The 17,284-nt window shown below is 33.3% G+C and overlaps 1 protein-coding gene across 1 annotated transcript; it reads left to right on the forward strand.

Moving 5' to 3' along the window:
- The first annotated feature begins 11,999 nt into the window (after positions 1-11,999).
- LOC139865106 (threonine dehydratase 1 biosynthetic, chloroplastic-like) lies at positions 12,000-16,783 on the forward strand. The gene is made up of 9 exons (XM_071853615.1): positions 12,000-12,620; positions 12,915-13,094; positions 13,203-13,472; positions 13,600-13,806; positions 14,402-14,650; positions 14,842-14,915; positions 15,477-15,594; positions 16,220-16,354; positions 16,439-16,783. The coding sequence occupies exons 1-9, from the start codon at positions 12,189-12,191 to the stop codon at positions 16,577-16,579; spliced, it is 1,806 nt and encodes a 601-aa protein (XP_071709716.1). The 5' UTR covers positions 12,000-12,188; the 3' UTR covers positions 16,580-16,783.
- The last annotated feature ends 501 nt before the right edge of the window (positions 16,784-17,284 follow it).

A 17,284-nucleotide genomic window follows, 5' to 3' on the forward strand; every position in this document is an offset into this window, starting at 1 on the left:
CTGGGTCGTGGATTGATTCAAGATAATATATATCGATTTATTTCTGTACATCTAACTGTGGACAACTAGTTGTAGGTTACTAACGAGGACAGCTGACTTAATAAACTTAAAATATCAAAATGTATTAAAAGTGTTGTAAATATATTTTCAACATACTTTGATATATATGTACATATTTGTTATAGGTTCGTGAATCGACCGGTGGCCAAGTCTTACTTCCCGACGAAGTAAAAATATGTGAAAGTGAGTTATAGTCCCACTTTTAAAATCTAATATTTTGGGATGAGAATACATGCAGTTTTATAAATGTTTTACGAAATAGACACAAGTAATTGAAACTACATTATATTGGTGAATGATCGAAGCCGAATATGCCCCTTTTGCTTGGTAGCCTAAGAATTAGTAAACCGATCTACTAATTGACGCGAATCCTAAAGATAGATCTATTGGGCCTAACGAACCCCATCCAAAGTACCGGATGCTTTAGTACTTCGAATTCGTTTTTATCATGTTCGAAGGATTTCCCTGAATGATAGGGGATATTCTTATATGCATCTTGTTAATGTCGGTTACCATGTGTTCACCATATGAATGAATTTTATCTCTATGTATGGGATGTATATTGAAATATGAAATCTTATGGTCTATTATTATGATTTGATAATATATAGGTTAAACCTATAACTCACCAACATTTTTGTTGACGTTTTAAGCATGTTTATTCTCAGGTGATTATTAAGAGCTTCCGCTGTCGCATACTTAAATAAGGACTAGATTTGGAGTCCATGCTTGTATGATATTGTGTAAAAACTGCATTCAAGAAACTTATTTAGTTGTAACATATTTGTATTGTAAACCATTATGTAATGGTCGTATGTAAATAGGATATTTTAGATTATCATGCTCGGTCTTCGATTTTGTGTTAAAATTTATATGGTCGAAAACTTGTATTTTGTACGAAAGTCGTAAAACGACCGATGTGGGCCCGGTGTCATAAAACTCGGTTTTATCGTGGAAAACTCTTAGTTTTAATTATTATAACATATTGTGAAAGTGTTTTTGTGTGAAAGTGTCGGGAAGCGGGTTTTCCGCTCGCGTGTAAATGTAAACTGATCAGAATATTTTAGTTCATTTGGACGCCGTCCAAAAGGCTTGGACGCCGTCCAGTCCTTCAGAACTGGACGCCGTCCAGATACACTGTGTCACATTTTTTTAAGGCGTGTTTTTGGTCGGATAACGGGTTGGGTCGTTACACTTTTTTTGTTCTAATTCAGCTTTTCTCAAAATTTAGCCCGATTTAGAGTTTAGGGTTTTCTTTTGGGTAAAAGAGTTTAAGGTTCGGCGTTTAGATTTTAGGGTTTAGGGTTTGGAGTTTAAATTTAACGTTTAACACGAACGATTTATATTTTAGGGTGTAGTGTTTAGGGTTTTGGGTTCGAGGATTTAACCTCAAAACACTAAACCCTAAATTTTAAACTCTAAATCGGGCTAAATTTAGAAGAAGGAAAAAAACAGTTACGAACAAAAAAAAAGGTGAATTATAACAATTTTGTGTCTGTTAGAACAATTTTGTATGTGTTAAAACATTTTGTGTTGTAGAACGAAAAACGTTCTAACACGGCCCAAACTGTGCACCCTTACCCCTTTTTGTGCGAATGTCGAATTCGAATAAAAAATGTGAATTAGAACAATTTTGTGTGTGTTAAAACATTTTGTGTTGTGGAACGAATTTTTTTTTTTCGAAAAGCAAACAGAATTTTATTAAGGTCAAAACCACGATGGAGTAAACTCCTTACAACTTGAGATAGTATTACCGCAGCAACCACGCGAAGCTATATGGCACTATGTTACAGAGAAAGCAACATTTATTACAACAGATGAACTATACATTAATTCTATCACTTAAGTAGCACACGATCTAGGATTCGTAATCCAAGTTAGCCACTCGATTTTTGCCTTCTTACAATATTTGGAGATCCATTCGAATGATTTAATTTGAACTTCCAAGAGTGCATTCGGCCCGATCCAAGATTTATTTGCAAATACCTTTTGATTCCGATTCCACCAAATTAAATAAGCGCACATCCATTCAACTGCTTGCCACAACTTAGAACTAATACTCGAAAATTGTTTTAACACATAACAATTGTGCGCCTTCCCCTTCTATGTGCGAATGTCGAGTTCTCATTGTTCGCTCTTTAATTGAGTTCTCATATTATTATTATTATTATTATTATTATTATTATTATTATTATTATTATTATTATTATAATAATAAACTTAAAAGTATTAAAACTTACAAAAAATTAGTGGGGAGCCTAGAGACAATCTGGGCCCCCACACCTCTAGCAATAGCAAAACCTATCCTAGTAAAAATATGAGCAGCAGCACCGGCAGCAATATCTTGCGCCATCGAACTCTTCTGAACCCGCTTTAGCAAAGAAACAACATCCTTTTCTAATTCCCCAAGGGAAGAAAATGAAAAAGGAATGAAACCATAACCAATCGTCTGACAGCTAGATTCGTACTTGACCCGCTTCCGACGAGCCGCATCAACCACAGCACGTCCAGGGACAAAGTCAGAAAGCCCAGACTGTGTCAAAGGAGAAGACCCTGTCAAGTCAACACAAACATCGCGACCACAATCTCAGGAATAAAGTAACACATCTGCAGGTCTGAGGGCCCTGTCGTTCCCTCCAGACAACCCAATGTCAACCTCCTTTCTCGCTGAAATCCCAGATCGATAACAAACATCAACAAGGGAATCCCGAACAACATTATGTCGATGCTTAATACCCACTATACCAGCACAAGACACCGCGTGATCCCCGAAAATATCCCCAGTAAAAAAAAAAATAATAATAATAATAATAATAATAATAATTATTATTATTATAATAATAATAATAATAATAATAATAATAATAATGATAATATAATAATAACAATAGTAACAATTTCGAATCTCTAATTCTCATCGAAAACGATAGATCACCAATCTTTTGGACGTATGGAGTTGGCCAATTTGATATTTTAGTGGACGAAGGCTGCCTTTGGAGGTTCACTTGGGCTCATCACGTAATGTCTTTCTTTTTATAAAATTAAATAAGTGTTATAATAATATATACATATATGTATATATATGTATATGTACAAGAAGTCATAAATGGATGGCTTTATAATAATATATACATGTACAAGAAGTCATAAAATGGATGCCAATTTTGTAGTATAAATACCTCATGTATTAGCATTGTAAAATGTACCATTTCATAGAATTATATGAAATACACACTTATCCTCTCTTTTACTAATATTTCATAAATAAGTATAATTGTATTTTGTAGTTCTTTTATTAAATTATAACACGTTATCAGCACGAAGAGCTCCATATAATCATGGTGATTCTTATAGTTACTCAACCACCACTTCCACCTCTCAAGATTCCCACCGGCCATCGTCCTCCGCCGCTAAAACCACCGGAAGATCTAGAAACCTCCGAAGTGTCTTCTGATCAAAATTTTATCAGCTTGGATTCTTCCACCACTGAGTTATACTCATCAGGTATTCCAAAAATTGTTGAAGATATTTAATTTACATTAGTTTGACTTAATTAATTAACAAAGAATTCGTACCTCAAAACTATCCTCTTGTTAATATTGATAAAGAAAAGAAGAGATATTAAAATACATATACATATATTACTTACACTCAAGCAATTGCAGAGAGATATTTAAGATTCATAATCGAAACTCAACCCACCATCTTCATTTGATTATCTCCACGACACCATAAAACAAATCACCATTTTCACGATCACAGTCACCACTACCTTCGGGTATCATATTTTCTTTATGTTCAACATCAACCATAACCGCCACCCATCGAAGCCCAATACCGCTGTAAAATATTCTGTTTTAATTCATTTCAAACCGCCATCTTTTGAACCCACTTCAAGCTAAAATACCACCACCCATTATGACTACTTGATTTCGACTGTTGGTGGTTTATAACCGAGACAAAAGATAGCTCAAAACAATCATCAAAGTGACAAATAATTTGGTATGTTTGTGAACTAAGCATGCGAATGAAATGAGTGGCTTTTATGTATATATTTTTAACCGACAACCTTTAAATCCCAATACCCCATTTAATTATTAAGTGAAACAAGATAGCAATTATTTATTGGTGTTTTGTGGTCCCTTTCCCCTTTTGAGCAAATAATGGACCTACTTTAATTTAAAAAATTGTGGGAGCAATATTCTTTATTTTTAAAATAGTATTTGTACCTATCACAATCTGTAATATATTTTTTATTACTTAATTACTTCCCAAAATAGTATGGGTTGCTAATGAAAATATATTATAATATTCATAAGTTTAATCATATAAAGTTCTGAGACTGAACTCTAGCCATGCAATTTAGGAGTAACGGTGGCTCCATTTGATTGGTTGAATCCACAATAACTTTTCATGATATCTTTAATTTTTCGACGATGCTAGATCGTTATTTTAAAATCGGTGGTCCTGTTTCTGTTTATGATTAATAAATACACACTAGATCAATTGAGGTGCGGTTTCTTTTTCCTGTTGTGAGCCCAAGATAGCACTTGTGATTTTAAAGATAGTAATATTATTAAGGTGTCGGTAGTGGTTTGTAATGATTCGGATAATGGAACATAACATGGAGATGATATTAGTGAAAGTGCTAGTCGTTAATTACATGATGATATAATAAAGGTGTAATATTTTGGTATCCAAGAAATCGAGTAGGTTCCCGCTCACCTTAAACTATTTCGGGGACGAAATCATTTTTAGTGGGATATGTTATAATGACCCAAAATAAAACATTAAATAATTAAGCATTATGCATATAATAAGCATGATTAGTGTAATAGTATAATAACTTATAATAAGCATATAATTAGTAAACTATCTAATTTAATGATATACGTAACACATCATCATGTATCAGCTGTAAATAATTTATCTTTTATTACCTACTTGTGTCTGTGCATTGTATGTAGCTTCAGAATTTCAAACTTTTTCAATTTGATTGGTGTTTATAATTAGCTATGATAAGATTAAAACCCACTTTAGTATTAGTGTATTACAGTTCACACCTAGAACCTATTAATTTTAAAACATAATGGTATTTATTATTATTATTATTTTAATATGGCTTACTTTTCTCTGGACCTTTTCTTTAGTATGTTACTAAGTTTTCTTATTGAAAAATGTACGAGTATATTAATATTTAATATAATAAAACTAAATAAAGGAAATCAGGGTTGTTACAAGTAAGATTAGTATGAGATGATTGATGATGATCCGTTAAAATAATCAACGGGTTATGATTAAAAATGAAGATATTTTTATCCCATTTGCAATTAACAAATCTTTATTACTTTACACATAAGACTTGAACAAATAGTATACTCAATTGGAATTTTACTAGCAAGTGGGCTTGAGAAATTTTTGGGTTTGATTAAATATATAATATATTACAACACTTTATAAAATATACTAGTGGAACAACGTGGCACTCATGGCCGACAGTATGGACACATATATGGCGTTTAATTTTTTTATGATACATGATAAGAATTAGGATAAAAGATATGATAAGGTGAACAATAGGATATGAAATTGGGTGACGGTAAACGATAATGAAAATTATGTTTATGATTAATGAAAAGCACATATGGTGATTAATGAAAAAGCACATATGGTGATTAATGAAAAGCACATATGGTGATTAATAAAAAAGCACATATGGTGATTAATGAAAAGCACATATGGTGATTAATGAAAAGCACATATGGTGATTAATGAAAGGTATATTGTGAAAAGAAATCACAAATGTTTCTTGAAAGTATTCAAGGTGAGATATGTGAATAAATTCATCCATCATGTGGACCATTTTGATATTTCATGGTTCTAATAGACGCATCTAGCGGATGGTCTCATGTTTGTGTGTTATTAAGCCGTGATATGGCATTTGAAAAGTTTCTTGCACAAATTATTAAATTGAGAACACATTATTCTGATTACACCATTAAAGGGTGCAAATTGATAATGCTGATGAGTTAACATCTCAAGCATTTAATGATTATTATATTTCTATAGGGATTGTTGTTGAACATCCTATTGCTCATGTACATACAAAATTGATTTAGCTGAATATTTATTGCTTGCAGCTAATATCTAGACAATTGGTAATGAGTACAAAACTCTCAATATTTATATGGGGACATGTAAATTTACATGATGCGACATTGATTCACATTAAACCAAGTGCAAATCATAAATATTCTCCCTTACCAACTTAATTTTGGTTGAGAGCCAAAATAGAACATTTGGTTGTGCAGTGTATTTTCAAATTGCACTACCACAACGCACTAAAATGATTCCTCAAAGAAGGATGAGAATATATGTTGGATATGAAACATCTTCAATCATAAGATATATTGAGCCCATGACGGGTGATGTTTTTACAGCACGTTTTGATAATTGTCATTTTAATGAAACATTGTTCCCTAGATTAGGGGGAGAAATGAAAAATAAAGAAAATGATGTTTCATAGTATGAACATCAATTAAGGTATGTTGATTCTCGCACAAAAGAATGCGAAAAGAAAGTTTAAAAATAATGCATATGCAAGAATTTGCAAATTAATTACTTTATGTATTTAAAGATACAAAAGAGTGACTAAATCATATATAATAGCAGGAAATGCTCCAGCTCGAATTGAAATTCCAAAAGCTGGCAATAATGTCACTCATGAGTCTTTGCCACATCTGAAACGTGGAAGACAAATTGGTTCCAAAGATAAAAATCCTAGAAAAGGAAAATCAGCTGATAATGAGATAAAAGAAAGTGTTCAAGAAGAACCATAAATCAATATTCCTTCTGCAGAGGATATTGATAAATGTAAATACATAAATTGCGATAAATTATGCAATATTATGGAACCGAAAAAAAAAAAAAAAAAAAAAAAAAAAAAAAAAAACATCTTGATGAGATATTTTCATATAATATTACAATGACATCATGAATAAAGATGATGATCTAGAACCAAAATCTGTCATTGAATATCAAAATAGACATGATTGAGCTCAATGAAAAGGAGAAATACGAGCTGAATTAGAATCGCTCAATAAAAGAAAAGTTTTCGGATTAATCGTTATCACTTTGAAAAATGTGAAACGTATGGGATACAAATGAATTTTTTATCCGAAAAAGAAATGTGCAAATGAAGTTACAAGGCAAAACTAGACTTGTAACTCAAGATTTCCCAAAAAGACCGGAAATGAATTATGAGGAAAACTTATCCTCCTGTAATGGATACAATTACTTATTAGATACTTAATCAACCTGGTAGTTACTTAAATGCATCTCATGAATGTTGTAACTACTTATCTGTATGGATCACTTGATAGTGATATACATGAATATACCTGAAGGGTTTAAGGTATCATAAGCATCTAATGCAAAACCCAAGGGAATGTATTCTATTAAATCACAAACATTTTTATATGGGTCTATACAATTAGGACGTATGTGGTATAACTGATTAAGTGATTACTTGATAAGAAAAGTGTATACACATAAACTTATTTGCCATGTTATTTTATTATGAAAAACAATGATCTTAACATCATATGAACAAATAAAGAGATCTATGAAATCATTCAACTTCTAAAGAATTATTTTGAAATGAAAGATCTTGAAAATACCAAGTATTACCTTAGATTGCAAATTGAGCATATGCCTAATGGTTAACTTGTACATCAAACAACTTATACCGAAAAGATTTTAAAACATCTTTTAAAGACAAACTCATTGTTGTTAGATCACTCAATATTGACACTGATCTATTTCATCCCTGCGAAGATCATGAAAATCTTAACAGATCGGAAGTTCCATATTTTAGTGCAATTGAGGTTCTTATGTATCTTATAAATTGTACAAGACCTGACATTTCTCTTGCAGTTAATTTGTTGGCAAGATTCAGCTCAACTTCTACCAAAAGACAATGGAACAGGATCAAACACATATTTTGATACCCTTGAGGAACTGCCGATTTAAAATTATTTTATTCTAACGCTTCAAAACAAGATTTGGTTGATTATGTATATGCAGGTCATTCATCAAATCCTCATAAAGATAAATCTCAAACTCGATATGTATTCCTAAATGGAGGTACCACAAAATCATGGCGTTCTAAAAAAAACAAACACTTGTTGCAACATCATCAAATTATGCCGAAGTGATTGCATTACATGAAGCCACTCGGGAATGTTTTTGGTTAAGATCAATGACACAACTCATTATTGATTCTTGTGGACTAGAACGCGATAAAAGTTCAACAACTATCTATGAAGATAATCCAGCTCGCATAGCACAGATGAAAGAAGAGTATATCAAAAGTGACCGAACAAAACATATACCTCCTAGATTCTTCTCATACACTCAAAATATCATCAAGGACAACCATATTGAAATGAGATATGTTCAATCCAGCAAGAACTCTGCTCATCTTTTCACCAAAGCATCTTCAATTGCTATTTTCAGAACGCATGTTCATAATATTGGCATGAGGCATGTTCAAAAGATGTAACAGCTCAGCAATGTCTACTTGAGGGGGAGTCAACTATATGCTGCACTCTTTTTCCCTTAGCTAAAGTTTTTATCCCACTGGGTTTTTCTTTGGCCAAGGTTTTTAACGAGGCAGTAAATTGTAGTTTATCTCCAACAAAACAAAAATTGACATCCAAGGGGGAGTGTTATAATAATATATACATATATGTATATATATGTATATGTACAAGAAGTCATAAATGGATGGCTTTATAATAATATATACATGTACAAGAAGTCATAAAATGGATGCCAATTTTGTAGTATAAATACCTCATGTATTAGCATTGTAAAATGTACCATTTCATAGAATTATATGAAATACACACTTATCCTCTCTTTTACTAATATTTCATAAATAAGTATAATTGTATTTTGTAGTTCTTTTATTAAATTATAACAATAAGCATTTTTTTCACTTTTCAAAATCTTTTCTTTTCAACCTAGACCCTAAATTTCTTTATTTGTGTTATATAATATTTAACCAAACTTATATAAATAAAAAATACATTTAAAAATCAATCCACTAATATAATTTTCATCAAATTACAAATAAATATAAAAAAGTTAAAATTAAGAAATAAAGACTTTAAAAAGTCAAAATATGATACTTATATGCAGTGTTGTAAAAGTCGGCCGACTTGGCCGACGCGTCGGCCGATGCGTCGTTTTTTTGGGTTCTCCGTTCCGTTTTTTCTGAAAACGACTCAAAAGACGGTCAAAGCTAAAAGTTAGATCAAAGTCTGTCAAAGTTGGTCAAAAACGGTCAAAATCAGTCAATTTTTCGTCAAGATGTGATATGTTTTAAAATTAGGGTTTATTTTCATTTCTTGGGCCGCTCTTTTCTCTGTGTCCTTGCTGATTATGTACTCGGTAACATTAATTGAGTTTGAAGTTTAATTGTTTTAAAATTCAAGTTCTTATTTAAAAAATTTATGGTACGAAATATACTATTTTATACATATATAAATATATATTTAAGAAATTATTAATAAAGTCAACGTTGGTCAACGACCGACGCGTCCCCGACGCGTCCCCGACTCGGCCGACGCGTCCTTTTTAGGTCTCAACCGATGCGTCCCCGACTCGCGACTTTCACAACCTTGCTTATATGGGACGAAGTGAGTAAATTTTAATTAACATACTAATAAATACTTTAAATAGTCATTACTCATTTTCCACACGCACGAGCGCGCGCGTACACACACATGCATATATATATATATATATATATATATATATATATATATATATATATATATATATATATATATGATTAAAATATTAGTTTACAATTTGTAGAACAACAAACACACGTACACACACTTTTTTCATGACGGTAATCGAAATCACAAGATTAATGAGTTACATTAATACTGTTAAGTCACCAACTTTTTGGTAATTAGTTATGTGATTTCTAAGCTTAACCCAATAATATTTTGTTGATGATTCTATTGATTATGAATGTGGGTTCAAGTTTTCATCACAAAACGTGAGTTGATCATTATTATAGTTGGGTATTTTTTTTATAATTTGGTTTATTCAGTTTGGTTGGGTTAGTCTTGTTTAGAATGGTTTGTTCTTTTGTCTAATTGTGATTTTTTATTCTTGTACTACGTAATAGTTAATTATTTGGTTTGTTTGTTTCTTGTTTGCGTTTTGCTCCGCTTCTTCTTTAGGGTGCGTTTATTTTTTTTGAACAACGAATGAGATCGCCCGAGGGGGACTAAACCACATGTTGCGATCATCTCCCGTTTCGACTATGTCGATGCAGCGATAATAACCCCGCCCCTATCGCTGCCCGGGAGGAAACCTTGAAACCGATCCAAGGGCACGGTCAAGTAAAACCCCATCCCCTTTACCCCCAAACGATATGGGAAAGGTGCCATAGGTGGATATTTCATGGCAAGGATGAAATTGTGTTTTTAATATGTAGCCAACGGGGGTCGAACTCCTGACCTCCCTTAAAGGAGGCAGACCACCAACCGCTGGACCACATCACAACTTCTTAGGGTGCGTTTATTTACCTTTACCTTTAATTGAATGGTTCAGTACTGAATGCTAAACCATTATGCATTCAGCTTGTTTATTTTTTACCTCTGAATGACGGATAATGTTGAATGTTACTAAACCATTCAGAGCTGGAATTACCTTTTAACTATTAAGCACCTAAAATTTACTCCGTATATATTATGCTCTCTAAATTACATCAATAACACTTATTAAACAACTATATTGTAGTTTTTATTCATAATGAAGGTTAATAAGGTAATTTTACATCATTCAAATTCTTTATTTGAAATAATTATCTAACAGATTATTTTCATTCAGAAGAAACTTTATTTAAAATCGAATCATTTAAATTAAGAAATATTCAATAATAAAGCATCAAGTTTTATCAAACTCATTTTTAATTAGACCATTTGTATCGGGTGGCTACAACCCCGTTGTAGCCGAGCTGGCAGACCAAAAACGTCGAACACATCAAGTATCGCAGCGTTGCCTAGTCCCGTTTTTGAGGCGTTTGGGAGACTACAACGGGCTGGGAAACGTACGTTGGGGACACGTGGGAAAATGCAACTGGTTGCTAATATTAAACTTAAATTCGTTCATGTACTGAAGTTGTTAATTAAATGAGTGGTTAATTCATAAATTAAAGGAGCAATGACTGTTACTAACCATAGGAAAATGAGTGTTTTATTTTAAGAATTTAATTTATTATTTTTTTTTTAATTTTTAATTATGTACTTTTTTTTATTTAATTAATGTTATTAATTTTATGTCTTTTTATTTTTATGACACATTTATTTTCAATTTTAATATTAAAAATAAAATAAAACAAAACAAATAAAACAGAAAAATACAAAATTAAATGTCACATCAGCATTTCACTAACACAACACCAAATCACAACACCAACTCACAACACCACCACTACTCCACTCAACAACACAACACGTTCTAGTCATCAAAAAAGTGCAAAAAATGCACAACACAAACTCACAACACGAGTTACCACTACAAATGGTCTTAGGGTTGTCACATAGGTTTGTCAGTTGTCACATAATTTCTTTTTCCAACGTGTTTGTTTGTCCTTATTTTTTTTGTTTGATTTGTTTCATTTATGATTAAATATTTTCGTTTTATTTAATTTGTTCACAAAAAAATAAAAATGAAAGAGACAAATATAGCCCATTGATTTTGTCCATTAACTATCACCTAGCCCGCCAAAGTTTACCTAATTTCAAATTTAAAATTTAAAATAAAATAAATAGAATAGAACTCGACTAATACAGAAAAAGCATAAAAACAACTAAATGTATTGACGGATTTCATTCAGTCTTTGAGAACAATCATCTGTCTGACGTGGCGTTATGCTATTCGTGTAACACATCACCCGACTGTAACCCTAATAAATCTTCATAACCCTCGTTTCTCTCTCAAACGCCCCAAGTTTGTTTCTCATCCCGCCTTCCAACATCTTCAGCGTTACCATCACCGCCGCCGGCACCGGAATCGGTCGCCGGAAACCTAACGAACCTGAAATGGAAGCCTTATGTTTCACGCCGTACATCAAGATACCTAACAATGGTGTTATATCACACAATGTCACCACCACGAGATTCCGGAGACCTACCGTCATCTCCGCCGTGATTAAATCAAAGGCGGAGGTCGATTTGTTGTCTGCGAAGGAGAACGGATCAGTGACAACGGTGTTACGGACACCGGAACAATCTCCGGCGGTGCTCAGAGTGTCGCCGTCGTCATTACAGTATGAATCAGGTAAATTAGGAGCTGTACCGGATCATAAAGTGGACGAAAGTAACCGTTCGTTGAGTGAGATGGAGTATTTAACGAATATATTGTCGTCTAATCGAATTTATGATGTTGCGATTGAATCGCCTCTTTCGCTTGCGCCTAAGCTTTCGGAACGGTTAGGAGTAAATGTTTGGCTTAAGAGAGAAGATCTTCAACCTGTAAGGACACACATTCAATTGCATATATGAGATAATTGTTTATTAGCATCTAATTGAATGTCTAATATCTAAATTTGGACCAAAGGGCTATTGGCCTGGCGGTGGTGACCCTCTTAACCAAGAGGTTGAGGGTTCTAAGTCCCGTCGTGGACATATTTCGTGGATTAATGTAAATATTCGTGTAAAGTGTGTGTGTGTGTGAGTTTGCCTTTCAAAAAAAATATCTAAATTTGGTTATATATATGTTTAGATTATTATTTGGTATAATGTAATAAATGGTTATTGAGTGTACAGGTGTTCTCCTTCAAGCTTCGCGGAGCTTATAATATGATGGCGAAACTTACAAAGGAACAGCTGGCACAAGGTGTTATTTGTTCGTCTGCTGGTAATCATGCTCAAGGAGTTGCATTAGCAGCTAAGACACTTGGTTGTGATGCTGTGATTGTTATGCCAGTTACCACGCCTCGGATTAAGGTTAGGTTTATGGCGTATGAGAATACGGAATATGTTGTTTATAGGAGTTTAAAATTGTTTATTTTTAGTAACTGAGTTTGTGGTTTGATTGTTGAATGATGTATTTAGTGGGAGTCGGTTAAGAGGTTAGGTGCAACAGTTGTTCTTGAAGGCGATTCATATGATGAAGCACAAGCTTATGCTAAAAAAAGATGCGCAGAGGAGAATCGAACTTTTGTTCCACCTTTTGATCATCCAGATATTATAATGGGCCAGGGAACTGTTGGAATGGAGATTGTGCGACAAATGCAAGGTCCAATTCATGCTATATTTGTTCCCGTGGGTGGTGGTGGCTTGATAGCCGGTATTGCTGCGTATGTGAAGAGGGTTTCTCCAGAGGTAAATCATTAAATGTGTATGTGTAGTAATTGGTTATCTCACAAATGTTGTATAGATTTCAAATTTTCATATCGTATACGGAATGATCTTGTTAATTGATTGTCACCTGCTGGAATCTTTTATGCAGGTAAAGATCATTGGTGTGGAGCCTGCTGATGCAAATGCAATGGCTTTATCGTTACATCATGGACGAAGGGTAATGCTTGATCAAGTGGGAGGTTTTGCAGACGGTGTTGCTGTAAAGGAAGTTGGTGTAGAAACTTTCCGTTTATGCAGGGAATTAATAGACGGAGTTGTGCTTGTCAGCCGTGATGCTATTTGTGCATCCATAAAAGTTAGTTTCTTTTCTTTCTTTCTGGATAGTCCTCAATCTTGATTTTCTTAAATGTTCATGTTCGTATGTTTATTTATTTAGAGATGACCGATGGAGAATAAACTTTACGCCACTTAACAATCTGCTATTTTAACTTTTTTGTCTGCAACACTTGGATAACCGTGGTTGTTTACTTTTTTTCTGAATTAAGTTCTGTTTCCATTTGCCTCTATTTGAGGAGGCGTGTCTGATTCTACGTCTCCTAGAAATAGTCGAATTTTCAGATTAAATGACAGGTTAAGCGACAAAGAGTTGTACTCATTAAGTGGAAAGTAAACATGAACATTCTAACTGCAGTTCTATAATCTCTTTGTATTCTTTCATCATATCTGCTGATAAGTGTTATCTCTGTTCATAAACAAATTTCCGTGATCGTAGATTGAAGCCCTTTGTTGAATCCTTTATTCAAGTGAATATTTAGTTATTTTATGGTGTTACGTTGTGTTCTGTGTTGTGATGGGTACTTGGATCATTTTAGAGTACATAAAAATGTGTCTCTCATTGTTTGCATTATTAAAATACTTTTTCTTAATTGCATAAGGTGTGTATGTTGTAGGACATGTTTGAGGAAAAAAGGAGCATTCTTGAACCAGCAGGTGCCCTTTCCCTTGCTGGGGCAGAAGCATATTGCAAATTCTATAACCTTAAGGATGTAAATGTTGTAGCAATTACTAGTGGCGCGAATATGAACTTTGATAGATTGAGATTGGTAACAGAGCTTGCAAATGTTGGTAGGCAACGAGAGGCCGTGCTTGCAACTTTTTTGCCAGAGGAAGCTGGAAGTTTTAAACAGTTCGCCGAACTGGTGAGTACTAGGACATTAGCACATACCAAAAATTGTTATACATGTTTTGTCATCGTTATTAATTATATCTGTTGAAAACTTGCAATGGTCAAACAGAAAACTTGCAATGGTCAAACTAGTACATTTTTGCTCTCCACACATTCTTGTTTACAATTTTTTCCAGTTGGACTAAGTATATTTTGTGTTGACAGATTGGGTCTATGAATATCACCGAGCTCAAGTACAGATATGACTCCGGAGAAAAACGCGCCCTCGTTCTCTATAGGCAAGAGCAAAGGCCATTTTATATATTTAGAATGATAGTAATGTTATATATTTTTCTCTTGGATTGGGCGAGTGTCAAAATGGGCGGGTTGTGTAATGTGTTAACATGTAACTTTATAATACAGACCAAAACAGGTAGGACTGGGTACCTGTTAATACTTTTTATATCATTTTACTAATAAAAATAATCAATGTATGAAATAAGCTAGATATATTTTTGCTGTTAAAAATGTAATTCAATTCAATAAATATTTAATTAGTACGTTCTGAGTTTTTAACTTCTAACTATCCAATAATCTCTTAAGTTGACTTTTGACCTGGACCCGGTTTCCTGTTTCATATTCAGCTGAACTTCTAAAGTGTCACCTACTTGACCCGTTGGATATAAAGTACAAGTCAAATAGTTTTAGGTAACAGGTCAAAATACGCTTTTGCTAATGCTAGACTTAGAGCAGGCAAAATGTTTTGTTCGTTTGTGCAGTGTGTTGGCCCTCATCTTTAATTTACGTGAAGAATTAAGAAAACCATATAACCCTGATGTTTGTTTTCTGATTGTTTACAGTGTTGGCCTTCATACAAAGTTTGAACTACAATCAATGGTGGACAGAATGGAGTCATATCAACTAAAAACTATTGAATTTACAAATAATGACATGGTTAAAGATCATCTACGACATCTGGTAACATTCTTTTCTATTTCTCGTGTTTTGTCCATTGTGCCTATTAATCAAGGTTGAAAAAGACGCGAGATGGACGACCTTAAAAGGGCGAGTCGGCCGAGACGTGGTCGATACGGGCATTGACCCACGTTGACTTTTAAATATATATATTTCAAACATAGTTTTTTTAAACATAAATATTTTAAAAATAATTGATTTATAAATAAGATGATGTGGTGTTAGTTTAAATAATATATATACGTTCTTTTGAATTCTTTCTACAATATTATAGTGTGTTTATTAATTTATTTTTTAGGAATACTATGTAAGCCGGTGTTTTTTCCAGCTAATTTTTAAATGGGATTGAGATTTTCGTTTACACTAGAACAAAGCCAAACAAAAAAATTGGTTTTTGACCGACGTTGATCTGAATTTTGACTGTTTCCCAACTTATTAAACGTTTTTATTCAAAGTGACCAAACCGCCGTTTGCAACCATGCTTTTAATTGCTTTTTCTTTCCTTTCTGGTTTCGAATGGCACTTAATCTTCATTTATCAAGCAGTAGGATGTTCTTTTCATCTATTTATGCAGTCTTGCACCTAATCATTTAGTTGCAGCTAACTAAAAACTACTTTAAATTTCTAGATGGGTGGCCGAACCAGTGTAGAAAATGAGCTGCTTTGTCGGTTTGTATTTCCAGAGAAGCCAGGGGCATTGATGAAATTCTTGCACACTTTTAGTCCACGCTGGAATATTAGTTTGTTTCATTACCGTGCACAGGTTTGAATTCTACAACATAGCTATAAACCCTATTACACCCTTTCGATCTTGAATATAATATAATGCTTGTTTCCCTGTGTACAGGGAGAAGCGGGGGCAAATGTTTTAGTCGGTGTGCAAGTTTCATCAAGTGATTTAAATGAGTTCAGATATCATGCAAACAATCTTGGATACGAGTATGAACTTGAGACTGATAATGAAGCGTTCCAGCTTCTAATGCGTTAAAGCCATGACCAAAAGTTCAAATGAATTTAACAACTGAAATTGTCATGTTTCTAGTTTCATCAGTAGGTTTGACACTACTTCATTATTCCACCTGAAACACCTTGTTGTTGTAGATATAGTTGTTCTGTATAATTCATTTCAGTGTATCTCATAAACAATGTATGTTGATCACCAATAAGGTTTTATGAAGGGTGTGTTAATTTATTTACTCATGTATATACAAATTTCCAACTAACATACCAAATATACAAAGGTATCCCGTTCTAATTTATTAATTAATTTTGATTATTAAAGGGCCTGTGTTTTAACACAGGTTATCCGGGAGGGAGGGTATTCTAACTAGATACTCTAGTGTAGCCTAACATGATCACTCCATAGGTGTTTCCAACCCCTTGCTACCCTATCGTTAACTCATTCTGTTTCCGCCACTGGCCCACTACAATCATTTTTTTATATTGTTACATAGATTGACATGTTCTGCTATAGCCGGATGACTGCTGAACAATAATTACATATATACATGACCCACAATATATATTTACTTTTTTTTTTCAACAAAAGCGTAATTAGCGTAAACAAGAGAAATAGCTTGCCCGCTACGCTGGGCGAAAATTACTAAATCGTTCAATATTCATATTTAAAATGTAACATTTTTTTACTGTATCAAATTAAATTTTCATAAATAATTATCATATAACTCGTTAA

This window comes from Rutidosis leptorrhynchoides, chromosome 1, assembly GCF_046630445.1.
Source record: "Rutidosis leptorrhynchoides isolate AG116_Rl617_1_P2 chromosome 1, CSIRO_AGI_Rlap_v1, whole genome shotgun sequence".
Classification (NCBI taxonomy): Eukaryota; Viridiplantae; Streptophyta; class Magnoliopsida; order Asterales; family Asteraceae; genus Rutidosis; species Rutidosis leptorrhynchoides.